At 37.2% G+C, this 20,470-nt stretch overlaps 2 protein-coding genes across 10 annotated transcripts; both read left to right on the forward strand.

The window, feature by feature from the left end:
• The first annotated feature begins 220 nt into the window (after positions 1-220).
• On the forward strand, positions 221-5,112 carry LOC137741700 (ABC transporter F family member 1). Its single transcript, XM_068481411.2, has 6 exons — positions 221-465; positions 585-817; positions 1,496-1,569; positions 1,683-1,893; positions 2,351-2,585; positions 3,634-5,112. Exons 2-6 carry the CDS (start codon positions 602-604, stop codon positions 4,689-4,691), a joined length of 1,794 nt encoding a protein of 597 aa, XP_068337512.2. The 5' UTR covers positions 221-465; positions 585-601; the 3' UTR covers positions 4,692-5,112.
• Positions 5,113-14,692: 9,580 nt separating this feature from the next.
• On the forward strand, positions 14,693-17,243 carry LOC137743359 (uncharacterized). Of its 9 annotated transcripts, none has more exons than XM_068483241.2 (3): positions 14,693-14,848; positions 15,268-15,346; positions 16,568-17,243. In XM_068483241.2, the coding sequence occupies exon 3, from the start codon at positions 16,580-16,582 to the stop codon at positions 16,958-16,960; it is 381 nt and encodes a 126-aa protein (XP_068339342.2). In that variant the 5' UTR covers positions 14,693-14,848; positions 15,268-15,346; positions 16,568-16,579; the 3' UTR covers positions 16,961-17,243. The 9 variants fall into 9 exon arrangements, with proteins under 9 accessions (XP_068339342.2, XP_068339345.2, XP_088536780.1 ...); XM_068483244.2 differs by having other exon boundaries at positions 16,579-17,243; XM_088680654.1 differs by having other exon boundaries at positions 14,694-14,848; positions 15,969-17,243.
• Positions 17,244-20,470: the final 3,227 nt, after the last annotated feature.

The raw sequence follows: 20,470 nt of genomic DNA on the forward strand, positions 1-20,470 counted from the left end.
AAGATAAACGGCAGGCGTTTTGTTTTGTTGGGTTTAGTTATTGGACTAAAATTGAAATCACTGAAGTAAATACATCGAATAGGCCCATCGCCTCCAGCCCAAGCTCTCTCTACCCGAAACGGCACCGTCCATTCACCAGAAAAATCAGAACGCCGAAGAGGAGTCCCATCCGCATACGCAACCCAACCACATAGTGTGGATGGAACCGCCTATAACCGACGAACACGTGGAAAGCCACCTCAACCCTAACCTCCCCCCTTCCCAGGGTCTGGAATCTCCTATAAATTCCCAAATCTTCCACCTCCCTTTCTGGAAAACCTCCACAACCCAGGCCAACTGGTTTTTGCTCCTCTTACCTGACGTACCACCAAATATCTGTACACCCCCATCACCTGAAACGCAATCCCAGATCTGACCTCCCCCACCACCCTCCCTCTCTTCTCCGATCGTCTTCTCTTCTCCAAGGTACCTCCCCAATCTCAAATCCCTAATTCCCCATTACATATATCTATACACACGCATGTAAGTGTGTGAATTGGATTGTTGCAATTTTTTATTTTTGATGATGATTTTGCGACGTGCAGGTTGATCTTTGAAAACGATGGTGTCGGACGCGAGCAAGAAGAAGGCGGCGCAGAAGAAGGCGGCGGCGGCGGCCAAGAGAGGTGGGAAGGCGGCGGCGGCAGCTGCTTCGTCAAAGGCCGCTGCGGCCGACAACGGAGCCGATAAGCTGGCCAATGGAGTCGGGTCCATGCATATCTCGGATCGGAACTGCACCGGCGTGCTCTGCTCGCATCCACTTTCTAGAGATATCCGCGTATGTCTTCCAATACGATGTCGTCTCGATTTATTTTTGTTTTTGCATATATATATGGTCTTTGTCTCTTTGACATAGAGTATTTAATATGATATCTTAATTTTTTTTGCCTTTAGAGAAATTTAATTTATTTGTGATTTTTTTTTTTACTCAGGTGGTAAGGTGGTCAATGTTCCATTTAAGTTTGTATTTATTTACTTAATTTTTAATCCGAAAAAGTAATGTACGATGCAAATATCGTTGAATGTGGTAGGAGACAGTGTAATTGGTCCATGGGAGAAATTAGTTAGTTTTCGTAAGCTGCAAATCTGGTTGAATGTTGTAGAAGGGTGATATAGCAAGAAGAATTAGATGTAGTGACAGTAAATTTTATTTATTAAAGCTTAAAGCTTTAAGGTTTTAGTATTTAGTTTTCTGCTCAAATCTATATTTGTTGCTCAACTAGGAGGTTTCGTTATTGATATTGTGTGTACAAGTGAATACTTGATTTCCTAGTTTTTTAAAGGTTGTAATCTAGTTTCGTTATTAGTTTGGTATCATGGTTTGAAACCTTTTAGGTATTATGATTAATTAACGCGTTTCATTTGCTGTCTGTTTTCTAAACATTGGATTCAGTTGATTTTCCAATTGAAATGGTTGGTAATAGTGATGAAATGACATTTTTTGTGACCATTGCAGATTGAGTCTCTGTCAGTTACCTTCCATGGGCATGATCTGATAGTTGATTCTGAACTGGAGCTTAATTACGGAAGGTTAGTTGTACATGTTTTATTCAAGTATTAAAAAAAAAAAAAAATTCACGATTTGAGTAATTTTGTTTTGCTTATAGATATGCTAAAGTTGTGTGTTTCATGTTCCTTTTCAGACGCTATGGTTTGCTTGGGTTGAATGGGTGTGGTAAATCCACCCTTCTAACTGCCATAGGGCTCCGAGAGCTTCCAATTCCGGATCACATGGATATCTATCATCTCAGCAGGGAAATTGAAGCTTCAGACATGTCTTCACTTGAGGCTGTCATTAGCTGCGATGAGGAGAGGATAAAGTTGGAGAAAGAAGTTGAAGAACTGGCAGCTCAGGTATGCTGTAGTAAATTAAATGTTAGATTTTGTATTACTTTGCTCTTTGATATTCAAAGAATCGGGAAGTACATAAACCAGAGTTTGGTTAGTCGTTATAAATTAATGTAAATAACTTTAAGGGTAAAAACTGACAAGCTTGCATAATTTGGTATGAAAATCCTCTTTAAACGAACTTATAGTTTCTTAGCGTAATGTTCCATGGGTTTTGTAAACTTTCCGGGTTAATACTGTCACTAGTACGCTCCAATAACCTATTCGCAGAAGTCTAGATGCTTTTATTCATTGTGTATCATAGATCATACAATCATTGCTTCAACTCGTTAGAGCGAATAGAGTCATTGCTTCAACTCATTAGAGAGGATGGGATCCAGTAATGGAATTGTAATAGTACTTTTGTTTTACGCAGCTTCATACCTTTGTATGCATTTCTTATGACTTGTTTTACCTATTTTAGGATGATGGTGGTGGAGAGCAGCTTGAACGCATTTATGAGCGCCTTGAAGCATTGGATGCAGCAACTGCTGAGAAGCGTGCTGCTGAAATTCTTTATGGTCTTGGGTTTGACAAGCAGATGCAAGCGAAGAAAACTCGGGATTTTTCTGGTGGGTGGAGAATGAGGATTGCACTTGCACGTGCTCTTTTTATAAACCCAACCATCTTGTTGCTTGATGAGCCCACCAATCATCTTGGTAAGTTTAACTGGTTCGAAATTTTAGTTATTGTGTTAGATTTTTATTCACTCTATACCGTACTATTGAATAGTCCGTAGTATGGAAGGAATTTTGTTGTTTATGGGTTATATATCCTTTCGTTTTAAATTGTTTGTACTTTGCATGCCATTGTGTAAAGAGTCTTTATACTGTTGTGAGAAAACGGGATGGAGAAGGAAAGGAAAGGAGAGACCTAAAGCAGAAAGTAGTTGGGCATGGAAGTTTTTGGCTTTTGTTTTTCAAATTTGAGTTTTGTGAGTTGTATTTTTTTATGTTATAGATCGTCTTTTGTATGGCCTGTGAAATCACATTACCTAGTTAATTTTCCACTTTGTAGGCCTAACCTTTTAGGTTCTCTTTTTTTGCTCGTTATATGGGTAGGATAGTTCTCATTACAACTAGACTTTCGTTGTAGCATCAGGTTTGGTGGTGTAGTGGGTTTCGCCATTTTCTTATCTAGTTATAAAATGTATAGCCAGTTTCCAAAATTGGTTGGATTGGTCCACTTATCAGTGGTTCAGAGTGTACATAGAGACCGAAAGTCATGTCAGGAATCTGATATAGAACATTTCCCCTCTTTTCTAACTGTTTTTTTTTTTTAAAAAAAAAATTAAAGTTTAGGTTAATTGTGGGGATCAAATGGTACTTTTTACTGGTGTTGTGTCATTCCTAAACCAGCAATGGGAGTTATGTGCGGCCATCTCCTTCCCATTGTCTTGTTAATACAGATTTGTCATTTTGGTTTTCTGAGTTATCATGAAAAAGTGGAGAGATTGGATGCATTTTTTTTTCAAACAGTACAACTTCGCGTAAAGAAATTCTTACTCATCCCCATCCCCAACATTTATTTCTCTTGTTTAGGTTGACTTCTGAACAGTATTAGTTTGGCGAACTTATTTCACTGTGGTGATACTCAGTGTCTGTGCAGCTGTTTGACTCCATTAATATGATTTTGTGTCCGTCTTTTGGTACAACATATTTTTATAGCTTGAGTTGCTCATGGTTAGTTGTCTTACCTTGTTAACAGATCTAGAAGCTTGTGTGTGGTTGGAGGAGATGTTGAAGAATTTTGAGCGAATCCTGGTTGTTATTTCACACTCCCAGGACTTCTTGAATGGTGTCTGCACAAACATCATCCACATGCAGAACAAGAAATTGAAGATTTACACTGGAAACTATGATCAGTATGTTCAGACCCGTTCTGAACTGGAGGAGAACCAGATGAAGCAGTATAAGTGGGAGCAGGAACAGATTGCTAACATGAAGGAATATATTGCTCGGTTTGGGCATGGGTCAGCAAAACTTGCTCGCCAGGCGCAGAGCAAAGAGAAAACCCTAGCAAAAATGGAGCGCGGTGGGCTTGCAGAGAAGGTGGCAAGAGACAAGGTTCTGATCTTCCGTTTTGTCGACGTGGGAAAGCTGCCGCCACCAGTTCTTCAGTTTGTTGAAGTCTCATTTGGTTACACTCCTGATAATCTGATCTACAAGAACATCGACTTTGGTGTTGATCTGGACTCGCGCATAGCTCTGGTTGGGCCAAATGGAGCTGGAAAGAGTACTCTCTTGAAGCTGATGACGGGGGAGGTGTTTCCTTCTGATGGCATGGTCCGGCGGCACAATCACCTTAGAATTGCGCAGTTCCATCAGCACTTGGCTGAGAAGCTTGATATGGAACTATCTGCCCTAGCGTATATGATCAAAGAGTACCCAGGAAACGAGGAAGAGAAGATGAGGGCTGCAATCGGTAAGTTTGGACTCTCGGGCAAGGCACAAGTAATGCCAATGAAGAATTTATCTGACGGGCAGAGGAGCCGTGTGATCTTTGCTTGGTTGGCGTTTAGGCAGCCCCAGTTACTGTTACTGGATGAGCCAACAAATCATTTGGATATCGAGACAATCGACTCGCTGGCGGAGGCATTGAATGAGTGGGATGGGGGTCTGGTTCTTGTTAGCCACGATTTCAGGCTCATAAACCAGGTAGCTCAGGAGATATGGGTGTGCGAAAATCAAGCCGTGACCAAGTGGAATGGCGATATCATGGACTTCAAGCAGCACCTGAAGATAAAAGCTGGTTTAGCCGATTGAGACCGATATTGATATTGAAGTTCCGTCTCGAGTTTGTAGTGGTTAATTTGTTAGCCTTGCTTACACTTTGTATGAGACAACGTAGCGAGGAGGGTATTTAGTATTTCCGAGCCGTCTTCGGAGACTCTTGACTAGGACGGAAGACGAGATGGGAAACGGGCGAAGGCTTGGTTATTGTTTCAAGCCGGCGGCAGTTTCTATTGCCCTTTGCCCGGTTTGTAGGTGGTAATTTTGTTTACATACCCTTTCCGCATATTTTGCTTGGTTAGCAGCCAAGTTCGATTAAGATTATTACTATGATTATGATATAGTTGTTATTTTAGGTAGACACTGGTATGTTTATGTTATACTATTCCCTCGAACTGAAAGGGTATGTTGTACTTATTTGCATTATTTATTTATAAATACTGGAATTTCTATCTTCTTCTGTGTCGTGGGATCATTTGTCATTGAAATAATTTCAACACTTAAACGTGTCCATTCCAATTTTACTTTTGTCATTGTAACACCCTCTGCAATGTTACGTATCTGATGATGTCAACTCTTTGTAATAATATATTTTGTTTTATTCACCTTGTCTGTGTTTATGGTCTTCGTTTCTTTTCTGGTCAAATTGTTTATAGTAATTTTCATGCTTCACTTTGCCCCCTATAATATAATCCGTGTGTGTCAACGTCATGCTTGGGCTGAATCCTTAACATATTTACAAAAGTGCCCATCGCCAAAAGACACCATCTTGGATGTCAAACTGGCAGCATTGCGCTATTCGTCGTGATCGAATTAAATTCTAAAATTTTGGCACAATCATCTTGAAAGAATCACAAACCTACTATAATTGGAATTACTCTAAAATTCATTCGTTTGTTTGCATTTTTCCCAAAGTAAATTTGCATGTGTAAAGTCTAGTTTTAAGTATTTGGCTTTCCTTGTCAAATATTGTAATTGAACCATCACACATGCTCAATCTAGCTTTAGAATATACTCAGATTATGGATGTTGCTACTGGAGGAAATGTTCATGAAGTGGCTCATTTCACATCAAGATGTTTGTTCATGCATGTGCATTTCATATCTCATTTTGTGTTGCATTCTATCTAGTTTGATTGTCTAGTTAGTTTTGCACGCTGACTTCCAGTTGTCTAGGCACACAGATTAAGACAACTCATATGGGCTAACTGACACCTTTATGATGGTAGTCAGTTTCTGGCCATTAATCTGCCTAGATCTCTTGTGTAGTCGACAAGTGTCCTTGGGACAAGTTGGCTGATGAAAAGTCAGATTTCCTTGGGTATATCTGCTCTTAGGGTTTCATTTTGTTCGTGGGGGTTCAAAATTTATTTTAAAGAGAAAGTGATTTCAAAGCTTTGAGCTTGCCTTTTCTTCATTTATGGAACCCTAGCTGCAAAACCAACTTCATGGATTAAACACCCAATCATTGTATGTTAGGGTTGCATTGTTTTAAGATTTTGCATTAAGTTCTTGATCTGGTTTTAAGCTTTAAATCCATTTTTAGACCAAGCTTTTGGATTCAAGTTAGAGTCTTCCTTCAACTGTTTGACTGGAGAATCTGACTAGTCGTTTGAAACCAAATTTTATATACATATCATAACATCATATCATTTCATGATTTGAGTTGATATCGGTGCCACATGGTGAAGAGCTCAGGAGGAGCTGCCACTTAGTAAAGACCAAAGGAGTTCATCTTGTGTAAGGTAATGTTGTACAAAGGTAAAGCTGCTTCGTAGATATGGATCTAGGAATTGAGTTTGTGTGATCTTTCTATAAAGCTTTGTTTACACTAGTGGATTGGACTCAGTGGAGAGTCCTCGATTTTTTAACCCAGATGTGGGTTTTTCCGGCCAAAAATATCTTATGTTTAAGTTACGTGTATTAAGTTCAAGTTAAGTTTATTGTGTCACACATCCCACACACACATACATGGTACATATATCTAGTTAACATCTAAATGGCATGTGTTCACTGTTATGCTCACTTGACACATTGATAACTTGCAATGAACTACAGCTTTGTTGATAGGATAGTTTTTAGAAACTGAAATTGGTATTTGAATCTTAGATTTATTGGCTAACAAATCTATCTTAGTTGGCTAGCGGGTTTGACTAGTCAGTCCAGCGAATTATAATTTTTATATACAGGTTATTCCACCTGATACCAATTTCAATTGGTATCAGAGCCTTGCTCTAGATATACATAGAGTGATCTCTGAGATTTACTGGTATTGGGTGGAATCTCATCATGGGCCATGAACGTGTCAGTAGCTCGTGTAATACACCTTCATTCTTTGATGGTACAAATTATGCTACTTGGAACGAGAAGTTTCAAAATTTTCTTGAGGCACAAGATCTTATTGCTGTTGATATCTTACTCTTGAGTGGAAGGCTCCATCGCTGCATCGAGGGTAGTCACTGCTGCATCGAGGGTAGTCACTCTTCAGATGCTTACCCAAGAGATTTCAAGCAAAGAAGGTTGCCATTAAAGAGTTTCAGGACCTAAATGAGCTCAAGCTTGGAAAATTGGTTAAGAAACTCATTACCTATGAGATTGAGCTTGAGATTGATGAAAGTGACTCCAAGAAGAGAAAAAAGTGACCTTTATGGTGTTCAGAACTGTGAGGCTGTTGGTGATGTGTGTAGACATGCATCAGAAGATGATCTTGCTTTATTCGTTAAACAATTCAGAAGAATTCACAAAAACAAAGGGAAAGATTCTAAATGGTTTAGTGAGCCATCAAGCAGTTGGGAAAAACAACTCACTAGAGTGAAGACTAAAGGGTTCACTAGAAAATGAGACAAAGGTTTATTGAAGGTACTTGGTCTCTACTTTGCATGTGGTGGAAGTGAGCACTGTGCAGCTGATTGGGCTAACACCAAACACCTTAGTCAAAAGCGAGAGAAGGCAATCATGATTGATTGAAGTGATGTCAATGAACAAGGTTCTGTGACGTTTGATGAGTCGTCAGATGATGAAGAAAATGTTGTTGTTTTTGTTACTCCATTTGAGGAAGTGTCTGTAAGTGATGATAATTCTGTTCTGAATACGAATGAAGAGATGACTTATGATGAATTGTGCATTAAGTATGATACATTCTTTGATGAGACATGCTCTACAAAAGTGGAGAAGATTGAACTAGCTAAGAAAGTTACTGAGTTACAAAAGGAAAACAAGTCTTTTCGTCCAGTCAGAATTGTACTGGATGAAAAGATTGGTTATCTTGAGGCTCATGTTGAGGAGCTGAATGAGAAAGCTCATAACTGCAATGACAAAGTTGAAGATTAATATGTCATCTCTACTCTTGAAGCTCAGGTCCATAACTTGCTAAAATCTTAAGAAAACTTGACAAATCAAACTCATGTGTTGAAGGCAAACAATGTGATGTATCATGAGGCTAACAAAAAATAGCTACTTGAGCTGAATGAGGTAGATGATAAAGTTATTCACCTTACTGTTGGAGTTGAAAAAAATTGACAAGATGCTTAGTTTTGGGAAACTACACGGTGACAAAAGTGGTATTGGTTTTGTAGAAAGTGGCTCAAATTCTATTCCCACCAAAACAAAATTTGTGAGAAAATGTAGGCCTATATCTTAGAATGTCAAACCATGTCCAAAGACAAGATCTGTTCCTATGTGTCATCATTGTGGTGAAGTTGGGCACATTCATTCAAAATGTAGAAAATTGTACTCTGGAAAGCCCAACTTACTGAAGGATCAGGTGGACCATCTGGTCATCGAAGTCAACAGAATTGCTCAGCTTGTTCATTCTTCTTCATCTGGAAATATTAAGCAAAGTTTGAAGTGGGTTCAGAAAGACTCAAACAGGTGCCTTATTGTTCTAAATGCTCTATCTGTTGCCAAGCTAAATGTATGGTATCTTAATAGTGGATGATCTCATCACATGACTGGAGACAAGGAGGCTTTCTCATCTCTTACTCCCTTTATTGGTGGTGGTGGAGACAAGTCTTAGATCATAGGGAAATATGTTGTCAAGATCCTTGGATTACCTAAGCTTGAAAATGTTAGCTATGTTGATGGGTTAAAGTTAAATCGTATTAGCATTAGCTAGTTGTGTGATGATGTGGCTGATGAAGTGTGTTTCTCAAAAAGAGGGTGTCAAATTATAGATGAACATGGAAAGAACTTGCTTGTAGTTCTGAGATATGAGACAATTACTACATTCTTAATGTCTTTAAAGTTGCTAAATACCCCAAGTGCCATAAAGCTACTGATGAAGCTAGTGTTCTGTCGCATAAGAAACTTGGGTATGTGAACTTCAAAGACCTTAAGAAGTTATCCAAACATGAGGTTGTGAGAATGCTGCCACCTTTTTCTATTTCTGACTCATATGTTTGCAGACCATGTCAAATGGGAAAGCAATCTAGAGTGGCACACAAGAAAGTGATTGACATCGGAACAACTAAGCCTCTTCAATTGATTCATATGGATCTTGTTGGACCAATTCAGACATTATCTCTTGGTGGCAAGAAGTACATTTTAGTACTTGTGGATGACTACTCTAGATTCACTTGGGTTTGCTTTTTAAGGGAAAAATCTGATACCTTTCAACAGTTCTTCACTGTGTACAAAGTAATGTTGAATGAATCTCTGTCTAGCCATTATGCTCTAGTCAGAATCAGAACGGATCATGGAACCAAATTTGAGAATGCTCACTTTGATGATTTCTGTTCAACCAATGACATTAAGCATGAATTTTCTGCTCCAATCACCCCTCAACAAAATGGTGTAGTGGAAAGGAAAAATCCTGTTTTGATTGAGATGACTAGGGTGCTACTTAACAACAAAAACTTGGCAAAGCACTTTTGGGGCAAGGCAATGAACATTGCTTGCTACATCTCAAATCATATGTTCCTCAGAACTGGAACTAATGTGACTCCCTATGAACTCTGGATGGGTAAAAAGCCAATGGTAAAGTATTTGAAAGTCTTTGGGAGTGTGTGCTACATTCTACATGATTGAGAACATCTTGCAAAGTATGACACTAAGAGTGATGAAGGAATCTTCTTGGGGTACTTCAACACAAGTCAGGCCTAAGAGTTTATAATCTGAGGACAAAGACCATCATGGAGTCCATAAATGTCAAGATTGATGACATTGATGTCCCTCCCTCTTTGGCAACTGAAAATGACGATGTGTTATTTCCATTTTCTAAGGATAATGGTGATGCTTCTAGTGAGTCAAGTGTGGTGTCAGAAAGTGACATTGACAATGAATCAAGCACTGATCAAGACTCTCATGTTTTATTCAAGGACAAATCATATGTTCCTCAGAACTGGAACTAATGTGACTCCCTATGAACTCTAGATGGGTAAAAAGCCAATGGTAAAGTATTTGAAAGTCTTTGGGAGTGTGTGCTACATTCTACATGATTGAGAACATCTTGCAAAGTATGACACTAAGAGTGATGAAGGAATCTTCTTGGGGTACTTCAACACAAGTCAGGCCTAAGAGTTTATAATCTGAGGACAAAGACCATCATGGAGTCCATAAATGTCAAGATTGATGACATTGATGTCCCTCCCTCTTTGGCAACTGAAAATGACGATGTGTTATTTCCATTTTCTAAGGATAATGGTGATGCTTCTAGTGAGTCAAGTGTGGTGTCAGAAAGTGACATTGACAGTGAATCAAGCACTGATCAAGACTCTCATGTTTTATTCAAGGACAAACCAAAGTGGGCTAAAGGTCATCGTGATGAGGAAATTGTGGGTCTGATTGACAAAAACGTTAGAACACGAAGACAAATAGCTGATGAAGTTGCAAATGTTTGCTATGTTTCCCGGATTGAGCCTAAGAATATCAAAGATACTCTAACTGATGATGAATGGATCTTAGCCATGCAGGAAGAGCTGGATTATTTTGAGAGGAATGAAGCCTGGTCCCTTGTTGATCGTCCATCGAACACTAATGTTATTGGGACAAAATGGATTTACAAGAACAAGTCTGATGAGTCAGGGAATGTAATCAGAAATAAGGCCATGCTTGATTCTCGAGGATACTCTCAACTTGAAGGTGTTGATTTTGATGAAACCTTCACTTTTTTTACTCGTCTTAAATCAGTCAGACTTCTATGTGCAATTGCATACCATTTAAAGTTCAAGCTTTTTCAAATGGATGTCAAAACCGCATTCCTTAATGGATATTTTAATGAGGAGGTCTACGTGGACTAACCAAAGAGCTTTGAGGATCCTCACAAGCCAGATGAGGTGTACAAACTGAGAAAGGCTCTCTAGGTCTCAAACAAGCCCTACGTGATTGGTATGATAGGTTGTCGTCTTATCTTCTTACTCATGGCTACACTCATGGTTATGTTGATAAAACCTTGTTTGTTAAAAAGGTTAAATCTCATGTTGTGATTGCTTAAGTATATATGGATGACATAGTTGCTGGATCTACTTCTGATTCTCTTGTGAAACAATTTATCGATATGATGACAGGTGAATTTGAGATGAGTTTGGTTGGTGAATTAAACTACTTCCTTGGACTTCAAGTGAAATAAGAAAATGAAGACATCTTCATCTCTCAAACAAATAATGCGAAGAATTTGGTGAAGAAGTTTGTTTAGAGGGTCAAAAGCTGCTAGATCTCCCATAAGCACTTGTGCCCAAATTCATAAGGACTGAAGTGGCAAGGATGTTGATCAGACTTTGTATAGAAGCATAACTGGAAGCTTACTCTACTTGACTGCTAGTCGAGTAAACATCACATTAGTTGTTAGGGTGTGTGCACGGTTTCAAAGCTGTCCCAAGGAGTCTCACTTACAAGTAGTCAAGAGGGTCATCAAGTATGTGAATGGGAGTATGGACTTCAGTATACTCATGACACCAACACAAACCTGGTTGGGTACAATGATGCTGATGGGGCTGGGTGTATTAACGATCGAAATAGTACCTCAGGGGGAGCTTTATATGTTGGGTACAATTTGGTTGCTTGGCACAACAAGAAGCAAAATTGTGTCTCTTTATCTACTGCTCAGGCAGAATATGTGGCTGCCAGGAGCTGTTGCACTCAACTGATGTGAGTGAAACAAATGCTTAGTAACTATGGTATATCTCAATCCACCTTTCTTGTTTATTGTGATAACTTGAGTGCAATTGATATCTCTAAGAATCATGTCCAACATTCGAGAACCAAACACATTGACAGTAGGTATCACTTCACTAGAGATCTAGTGGAAGCTAAGATTCTTACACTAAACTTTGTGCCAACTGAAAAACAACTAGTTGACATATTCACTAAAGCCCTAGATAATTGAAGGTACAAAGATCTTCAATGGTCTATTGGTCTTTCTGCAATGAACTAAATTGTTTGAATATCTATACTTCCAGGTAGTATCTATCTTGTTAGCATGCTCATCAGATACATACGTTTTGTCTCTCTATTGCTTATCTTAACTGTCAAACATTTATGATATTTTTGGGATTATCCTTGGTTAATTATTCACTATGATGTCAAATGTTCTCCCTATTATCTTGATGTCAAAGGTTCAAATGAGAGAGTGTTTTATGAAAGGGGTATCTTCAAAAGAAAGAATGTATTATCAAATGGGAAAATCCCTTAATTTAGCCTTCCATGCAATGTCATGAGTAGTGCCTTAAGATCCCCCTTCGTAAGTCATGTATCAAATTCTCTTAAATATCAACGATGATTCATCAATATTTCACCTTCATTCAAATGACCTTGGCATTTCTCAAATTGGTGCCTCACTCAAAGTTCCTCATCAAAGTTGGCTTTTCCTTCAAGGCTTATGCATTGCTTTTTGCAAGTCTTGTCCATTGTCCATATTATGTAGGAAGTGCTGTCTCTTAAGTCAATAGATTATTAAAAGCTTGATTAACTTTGAAAATGCTTTTGAGATTAAATGCTTGGTTCTATGATTTTAAGATGGCTACCCAAAATCCTTTCTCCCATACCTTGACACATCACTGAAGGATTATAAGCTTTTGTTAATCTCATTATTAATGTTTGTGTATGCCTTTGAAGATTTGTCTATTGAGAACTTCATTGCACGTCTACTTTTTGTGTTCTCCAAATTACCTACCTCTTGGAAGCATAGATATTTAAGCTACATTGTAATTCGTTCTCATTTAGTCAGTATGTTGTTGGTTGTCTCTTAGTGCAAAGTTTCAACTGTTATCTTGATCTCTATCATCTTAATGAGTTGCCTTTGGTTGTTTGGGTGCTTTGTCTATGCCCTTGCTCAAATTCATGTTTCAATAGTCATCACTTCTTTCTGTTGAGTCATTGTCTCTCATCAGATAAATGAAGTTATAATTTTGAATTATGAGGAAGTGTTTACATGAAGCGAATTAATTCTGGGGGAGTTTCCATTATAGGGAAGTCAATTCAGAATGCATGCATGCATCTCTTTGTGCTTACTTGTTGCTAGTCTATTTGTTACTACACTTTACTTGGGCATATCCATATAATCTATTGCAATTTCTTTATCCGCTGTGCTCTTGTGGTTCTTCTCATGTGTGCAGCAAATTTGACTCTTATGTGTGATTTCCACCACTTCTTTGTCTTACCATGACAAAATAGTGATTTCCACCACTTCTTTGTTCTTCCTAGGCGATGGTGAATGTTTGGGTGCCGCTGCTGGTTGGGATTGTGCTAGTTGTTGCGCACATGGCGTTGAGGTGGATCGATAAGTTGCTGTGGATGAAGAAAGCTCTGCGTTGTTGATTGGTTATGCAGCGAGATTCTACGGATTTGAATGAATCGGTGGTAGCGGTGGTTTGGGTAAACTATTTGGAGAAACAATTTATAGTCTCATTGAAAGTGTGTTGTCGAGAAGAGGGGAACGCTGTAACGTATAGGCAACGACAGCGCACCAACACATGACATGTATCTATATGGGCAAATTCGTAATTTTACTGTGAAGATGAGAAATAAAGGAAGAGAAAAACACTTGAAGAGGGGTAGTTTCATCCTTTCACTGTGCTTAGGAACAGTGAAGATGCTGAACTGGGTTTTAGTATATATAGAATTTTAGATAGTCTTAGAAAAGTGTTTGAAGGTTAAATATATATATATATATATATATATATATATTTTTTTTTTTTTTTTTTTTTTCTTTCTTTTTTTTGAGAAAAGTACAATATTCATTGATAAGATTTAGCAAATACATACAAAACAGGTTGTCACATTGGGCTTCAATAAAAACCTTGTCAGGATTTCCACCTGATCGAAGTGAAAAAGAGTGTCCTGCATCAAACTACATAATAGTACCATCCTTGAATAAGAGATCAATAATATCAGGGGTTCTTCAAATCACACTACATGTTGTTCCGGAGATAGCCCCATCCTTGCCAATTTGTGATATGTGTGAATCAAGTTAGTTTATTAGGGTGATTGTGTGCCTACCATTTGTGCTTATATTTTGGAGGGTGTATTCAATTGGGAATTAGAGAGATTTTAATGGATTTATAAATACATGGATTTTTCTAGAGTTTAATTAATTTGTAGAGATTCCATGTAAAATTTTGATTCAATTCCCTCGAAATCTCGTAGGGAGAGATTTGTGGATGCTTAAAATACATTACAAAATCTCTCTAATTCCCTTTAATTCCTCAACCTTTGAAAATTCTTTAAAATCAAATTCTAATCGAATACACTTGAAATGTTATAAACTTCTTTAAAATGCTAATTGAATACACCCAGATTTATAAGGATTTAATAAACTATCTTAAAATCTTGATTAAATGCATATTGAATTTCAAAGAATCACTTAAAATCCTGATTGAATACCCCTATATTCATTAAAATAATTAAAATCCCTCAAAATCTCATTTGAATACATCCCTCTTAGTTTGCCATACGCAAAGATTATTTATTTATTTAATCATCTCTCCGCATTGATTAGAGAGTTTAAATTAAAATATCGTCTTGTGCAATTTTGAAATTTAGACGAAGGAGAACTTGGGGTCTTGGGTGTCCATTAACTTGTCAAAATTGAACCCAGTAGCCCAATAGGCACCACAACCCTCCAATAGCCCGTTACCCACGCCAGCCCACCCGTTGGCTTTCCTTCTCCTTCTCCCCACTTTCCTCGTTCCGTCGTTCGGCACTCGGTCACACTCCCACGCTTCCACCCCACCAAGCCTTCAGCCTTGTTCCCGACAGGTACGTGAATTGCTCTCTATCTCTCTCTCTCTCTCTCTCTCTCTCTCTCTCTCGTCCGTTCATGTTTTCTTCCTTCAGAATAAATAGACGTGTTTAATCATTTTTCAAAAATGTATTTTTATGATTAATTATTTTATGCTGTGAATTTTTGGTCGATTGCCCCCTCCACTTCATAAGCAAGTAATAATCCAGGATTAGGAAATTATGGTTTTTTTTTTTTTTTTTTTTAAGCATGCGAAAGGGTGTGTGTTATTTGAATTTTTGAGCTGTCCTGGTTTGCTTTTTTGTTTTGGATTTGGGCATCACAGTCCTTTACTTTTTATTTTCCTGGTTTCTTCTTTTGTTTCCTCAGTGTTTGTGTTTCCCTCTACTTTTGGATAAAGATTTCTGATGGTTTAGTTTTCTTCTTATTCTAACAGCTTAATGTAGTTTGATATCCTGCAAGAGAGCTAAAAAGGTTGAACTTGGTCGAGGAGTTTCGTATTTGTTTCGTTTGAGGTACAATCTTACTACTTTTCGTGTTCTTTCGTATCGAGTTCATTGAAGGTTGATTGACTATCATCGTTTTCATGTTATTTGTTCATGCTTGGAGGTTGTGGTTTGCTCTTTGATCTAGTAAATCAAAATACGATTATCTCAGTATATGAATTTAGTGAATTTACAAATGCACGTCTATATGCGTTGCTCCGACTTCATAAGAACCGTGCGCTAGTCTGGTTTTGGTGTTTCTTACCATTAGTAGTAGAGTTGCAGAAGCTATATCTTATGTTATGTATTACTTGCTTCTGGTTCTACTTACGGCTAGGGTAATCAGAGATATTTCTGTCAGTTGCTTTTGAGTAGAATCAAATATGTTTTGGTGTTATCTCTAAGACCGATATATGCTGGCATTGCTGTTAATAGCATGTACTTGGGTGAAAATTAAGGTTAAGCATTATAAGATACCTCTGACACTTGAATAACCTTTCCACTTTGTGGAACTTCCAAATATGCAACTTCTTTGCTAGGAACACGGAAACTGGTTTTGACGAGCGTGTTTATTTTTTCTGCTTCCCTCTGTGGAGAAAGGGAACTCTAAGGTAAATTGATATTGTTGGATTTCCCTGTCTTCAATCATCAGCCCTACAACTAGTCTTACAACCACTAAGGACTAACAAATCAGTGTCTGTGTGAAACTTTTGAGGTGGCGGAGCAACAAAGAATGCACGTTCCTTTCACTTTCAGGATTTCAGTTTATCAGATGGTTTGGTGGGAGTGGGAGTCAGATTAAATTTGTGTACCAAAGTTGGACTCAAATTGTTTCGGAATGTCCATTAAGATGCATCTGAACTTACAATTTTGGGAACCTGGATTTATTCGGTCCTGTATATCTTGGCAATCAGGCCTACAATAATGCATTAGTTAGCATGTTGTATTTGAAGGAATTTTTTTTTTTTAAATTATATCTTTATTTAACACGTCGAAGCAATTAGTATTTGGTTCTACCTGTTTGATAAAAATTGGGTGGAAGGTGCAACCAGTTTGATTCAAGTGTGTTATCACCGTTCTGTCAGTGCTTAAATGAATTTGGTTAGAACTTACCCTGTGGCTGTGGGTTACGATAACTAAAAGTGTCTATGTACACCCCTTGAGGAGAATTAACCACCAGAGTTTAGTATCTTTGTTTGGTTGATAAATGTTTTCATATCCAATATGCTTTTATTAAACGAAAAACAGCAGGACTGTCTCAGAATGACGGTTGTGAAGCGGTACGTGCTACGAATGTTCATATCATTGAAGTACATTACAGCAAACGTAGTGGACAGAAATAATGGCAGGATTGTTGTATCAGCATCTACAGTTGAACACTCAATCAAGGGCTCACTCGAATGTGGAAGGTCTTGCAACGCAAAGGCAGCGGCAGTTGTTGGAGAGGTGTTGGCTAGGAGACTCAAGGTGGAAGGTCTTGATGAGGGACAGGGACGAGGGATTCACGTCAATGTAAATAACGAAGTCGAGAAGAAGGGTTTTAGGAACCGCACCAAGATTTGGGCTATTGTCAATGCTCTTAAGAACAATGGAGTCAAACTCGTTCTTGATGATAACGATGAAAATACTTCTCGGTGGAGTTAGTATTGAGAGCTCTCTTGTTTCATTCCTTCTATGTGTCCATGTGCTGAATATACGTGTGATTGTTAGTAGCGACATGGACGGATTTACGCTGATTGTACAGAATCCGCAATTACCGGAATGTGTATGTTTTGTTTTCTACAGTGCAGCGTTGCTATGATTAGGACAGGGGGAGTGACGGAGCTCCTTGAAAGACTAATGTCACAAATTGCCGTCACTTTTCATGTTTTCTAATTGATTTTTCATGCTTCAAATTATCGAATCTTTATTCGTTTGAACTTTTCTACCACTTGTGTCGATGTTGCTTTAGTACATGACGAAAAACAATCATGACTATGCACTCTGGTACGGGTTTGATTCCTATCAATTTCTCTTCAACAACTAACAATTTAACTCATTAATACTATTGTTTGTGAAAATAAGAATAAAAACTTTTCTACCATTTGTTGTTGATATTGCAAATTGCAAACTTACAATTGTCAATATGTGGTGGTGTTTGATATTTGTCAATATTGGCTATGTTGGCGGTGGACCGTGCTAGACCTAAAAGTTTATTCTTGATAACAGGAGCAAAGTGACTTGGGGTGATATTTGAGGTTTTATTTGCAACTACCTTTACCAGCAAATCTTGCAGCATCTTCAAATGGGATAAATTGGCTCAGAATTGAATGTTATGCTTTGTCAGGGAGTTGGTGTCATGCATTCCTTCTCATGAAGTTGTATTGATAGTGAGTCGGTGGAGGTTCGTGGGAGGACTTTCACCAAACTGCCAAATTTAAAAAGTTTTGACTGTCCGCTCTCTCAATCCTGATGGATATCAAAACGTTTTTTTATTTTTTTATCAAGCGTTAAATTTTGTTAAATTAGTTATTGACGGAATTCAATACTTGATTATCTAGTCATTTATGAGTCAAATTTTCACACTTTAAAGAACATTGCTCATTTGTTCTGTTCGGTAATATTCCTCCGTTACATGTTAATCAAGATCATGTTTTATATACATACATACATATATATATATATATATATATGTATGTATAGGAAATAAATTTGGATGCAACACGAGGAATTTCTTTAAAAGATCGCTAATTCTAGTAATTACCTCCTATTTATGAAGATCATACATTACATAAAGTCCACATTTTTTTGGCTTAATTTGAGGCTCTATGAAATAAAGAACTTTTGACAATATATTTGTACCTCCAGTGTTTAATAGCATTTACACTTGCACCGTGATTAGCATAAACATTCCCGCTTCTCAGTATTAAAAATCGCATCTCTCAATATAACTAATATAGCAAAATAAAATATAAGAAAAACTTCAAATCAATCTAATTAATATCGGTCTTGTAGTAGTTCTCTTCACTTGTAAGTGAGATGTTTTAAGTTTAATTCTCGTCAAATGAGAAGTTGAACCACATTATTACTAGTCTATTGTAAGGTTAAACTCAGCTCCTTTCCTTTAGTGTAAATAATTTTGTTGATAAAAAAAAAAATTGTTGATAAAAAAAAAATCAGTCTAATTAATAATATCAATTAGGGCTCCACTTTTTCTGCCCAGGCGGCTGTGGAAAAGGAAAAATAAAGGTGAATGAGAACTTTGGAATTTGACATGCAAACTGCAAAGGTCTTAAAAGGTGGATAAAGAAAGAAAAAGTTTATCCCTTCGCCATATTTTTGTCTTAATAATTAAAATCTTTTAGGAACTAAAGAGTTATTCCTAATGAGAATATTCACCTCTCTTAACACGAATATACTAAGGTAGTGTTCAAAGAGCAAACATGGTTTAACTTTTGTTGGGAGAATATAATCAACCTTAACATTATGCCCCATCGACTTCTTTCTCATTCTATTTTGTACGTAACCCTTTGAAGATCATGTCATCTTGGTAAAGAATTAATTAATTCTGAAATCGTTTAGCCATTTAACAATTATCTAATAAACAGATAAATTGTGTTTCTCACTCCAACCTTGAAATTTTGACAACATTACTCGCACACTACAATTTCTAATTTACCTATTTTTTAGAATTGATTTAAAAAAAATAACATAAAAAGTAAAGAGTTCTTATCATAAAACAACATGGAGGAAAATCAGAAAAACGAGAAAGCTCGAGTAAGAAGGTTGCTTAGCATCCCTTTTTGTAAGCTAGATCATCACATCATTTTAATGACAGAATGTAGGCTTAAAGAAATCCGAGCTCTTTGTACGTAATCTACGGTATATGGATATACGCATAATATAACTTCTTGTGGGGGCTGTAAACGAAATGCTTTGAAATAGTAAAGACCATGAAAAAGAAAGCCTTTTGTGTCCGCATTTGAAATGGTTTTTCATCATAAAGAAGACTTTATCTTCTTGACTTAAATGATTCCATTCTTTCTTCATCTTTGTTTTTATTTTTCTTTTCTTGTTTTATTAAGCTCTTAGAATTTTTGAATCAAAAGTCAAGGCCATATTTTCAAGCAATTTAGTAGTATATTTCGTTACTCTTTAAGCGATAAGTTTTAGGTTCGATTCTTGATGGATGAGAGATATATTGTTTTGTTCTCACTCAAACCATTCAGCTTCGGTTGAAGATGTCACACCTCGCCGGTTCTCAGCAGATGGCACCTTTGGAGAAGAACTAATAAAACCCCTTCAAGAGAGAAAAGTTAACTCTTTTACTTACATAAAAAGACTCATGTAGATAACGAGTTTAATAGTAAATTATTATAAGTCCATAACTAATTTATAGAGTGACTTAACTTATTCCACTTTTAATGTCGTTGTATTGAAAAAATTTATAATAAAAAAAAAACTATTATTATTTTTATTTTTTTTTGAAAATGGTACGATATTCATTGATTAAGGGAATACGTACAAAACTTGAGGATAGTGTTCTTTTAGAAAAAGAAAGGAGGTCAAGATTTTTATTTTTTGTTGTTGGTATTTCTGAGAAAAAAAGGAGGTCAAGATTTGAGGACTAGTTATGTAACTATAAATGTGGTTAATTAATAAAGTTTTGATAGTGATGAAATGATGAAGGTCATTTTGCTTTGCTTTTTGCAAGCATGTGGCTAACTTTTAGAGAGTTTAAACTCTTAAAACACTCTCATCATATATCTCCATGCTCAATGGTTTTGACACACCAAGGAGTTTGTTCTTTGCCCTCAACCCTTCATCATGACCAAACGTGTGCATAATTTCAACTTCCTTTTAGGTGTTCTCGATCACAAATTGATTAAACCAATAAACTATGTGCTTCACAGATCAATCATATATCTTGCAATGTATCGAATTTACATTGATCAAATTTCTCCAAAAGCAAAAATTTTGACTTGACAAATTAACGTCTCAGGCAACGAAAGAGGCAACGTATCTGCTGAAAGACAGATTATTACAAGCCATACGACGACGAAAGTGAAAGAGACTTTCGATGTATCGCAATTGTTCATCTTTTATTTCGTCGACCTTTAACCTTTTGACACAGCCTACAAAATACTCACTCTCACATGGGTTTGAGGTCATGCC

The sequence above is a fragment of the Pyrus communis genome, chromosome 11, assembly GCF_041283825.1.
Source record: "Pyrus communis isolate YQ-2024b chromosome 11, ASM4128382v1, whole genome shotgun sequence".
Lineage (NCBI taxonomy): Eukaryota > Viridiplantae > Streptophyta > Magnoliopsida > Rosales > Rosaceae > Pyrus > Pyrus communis.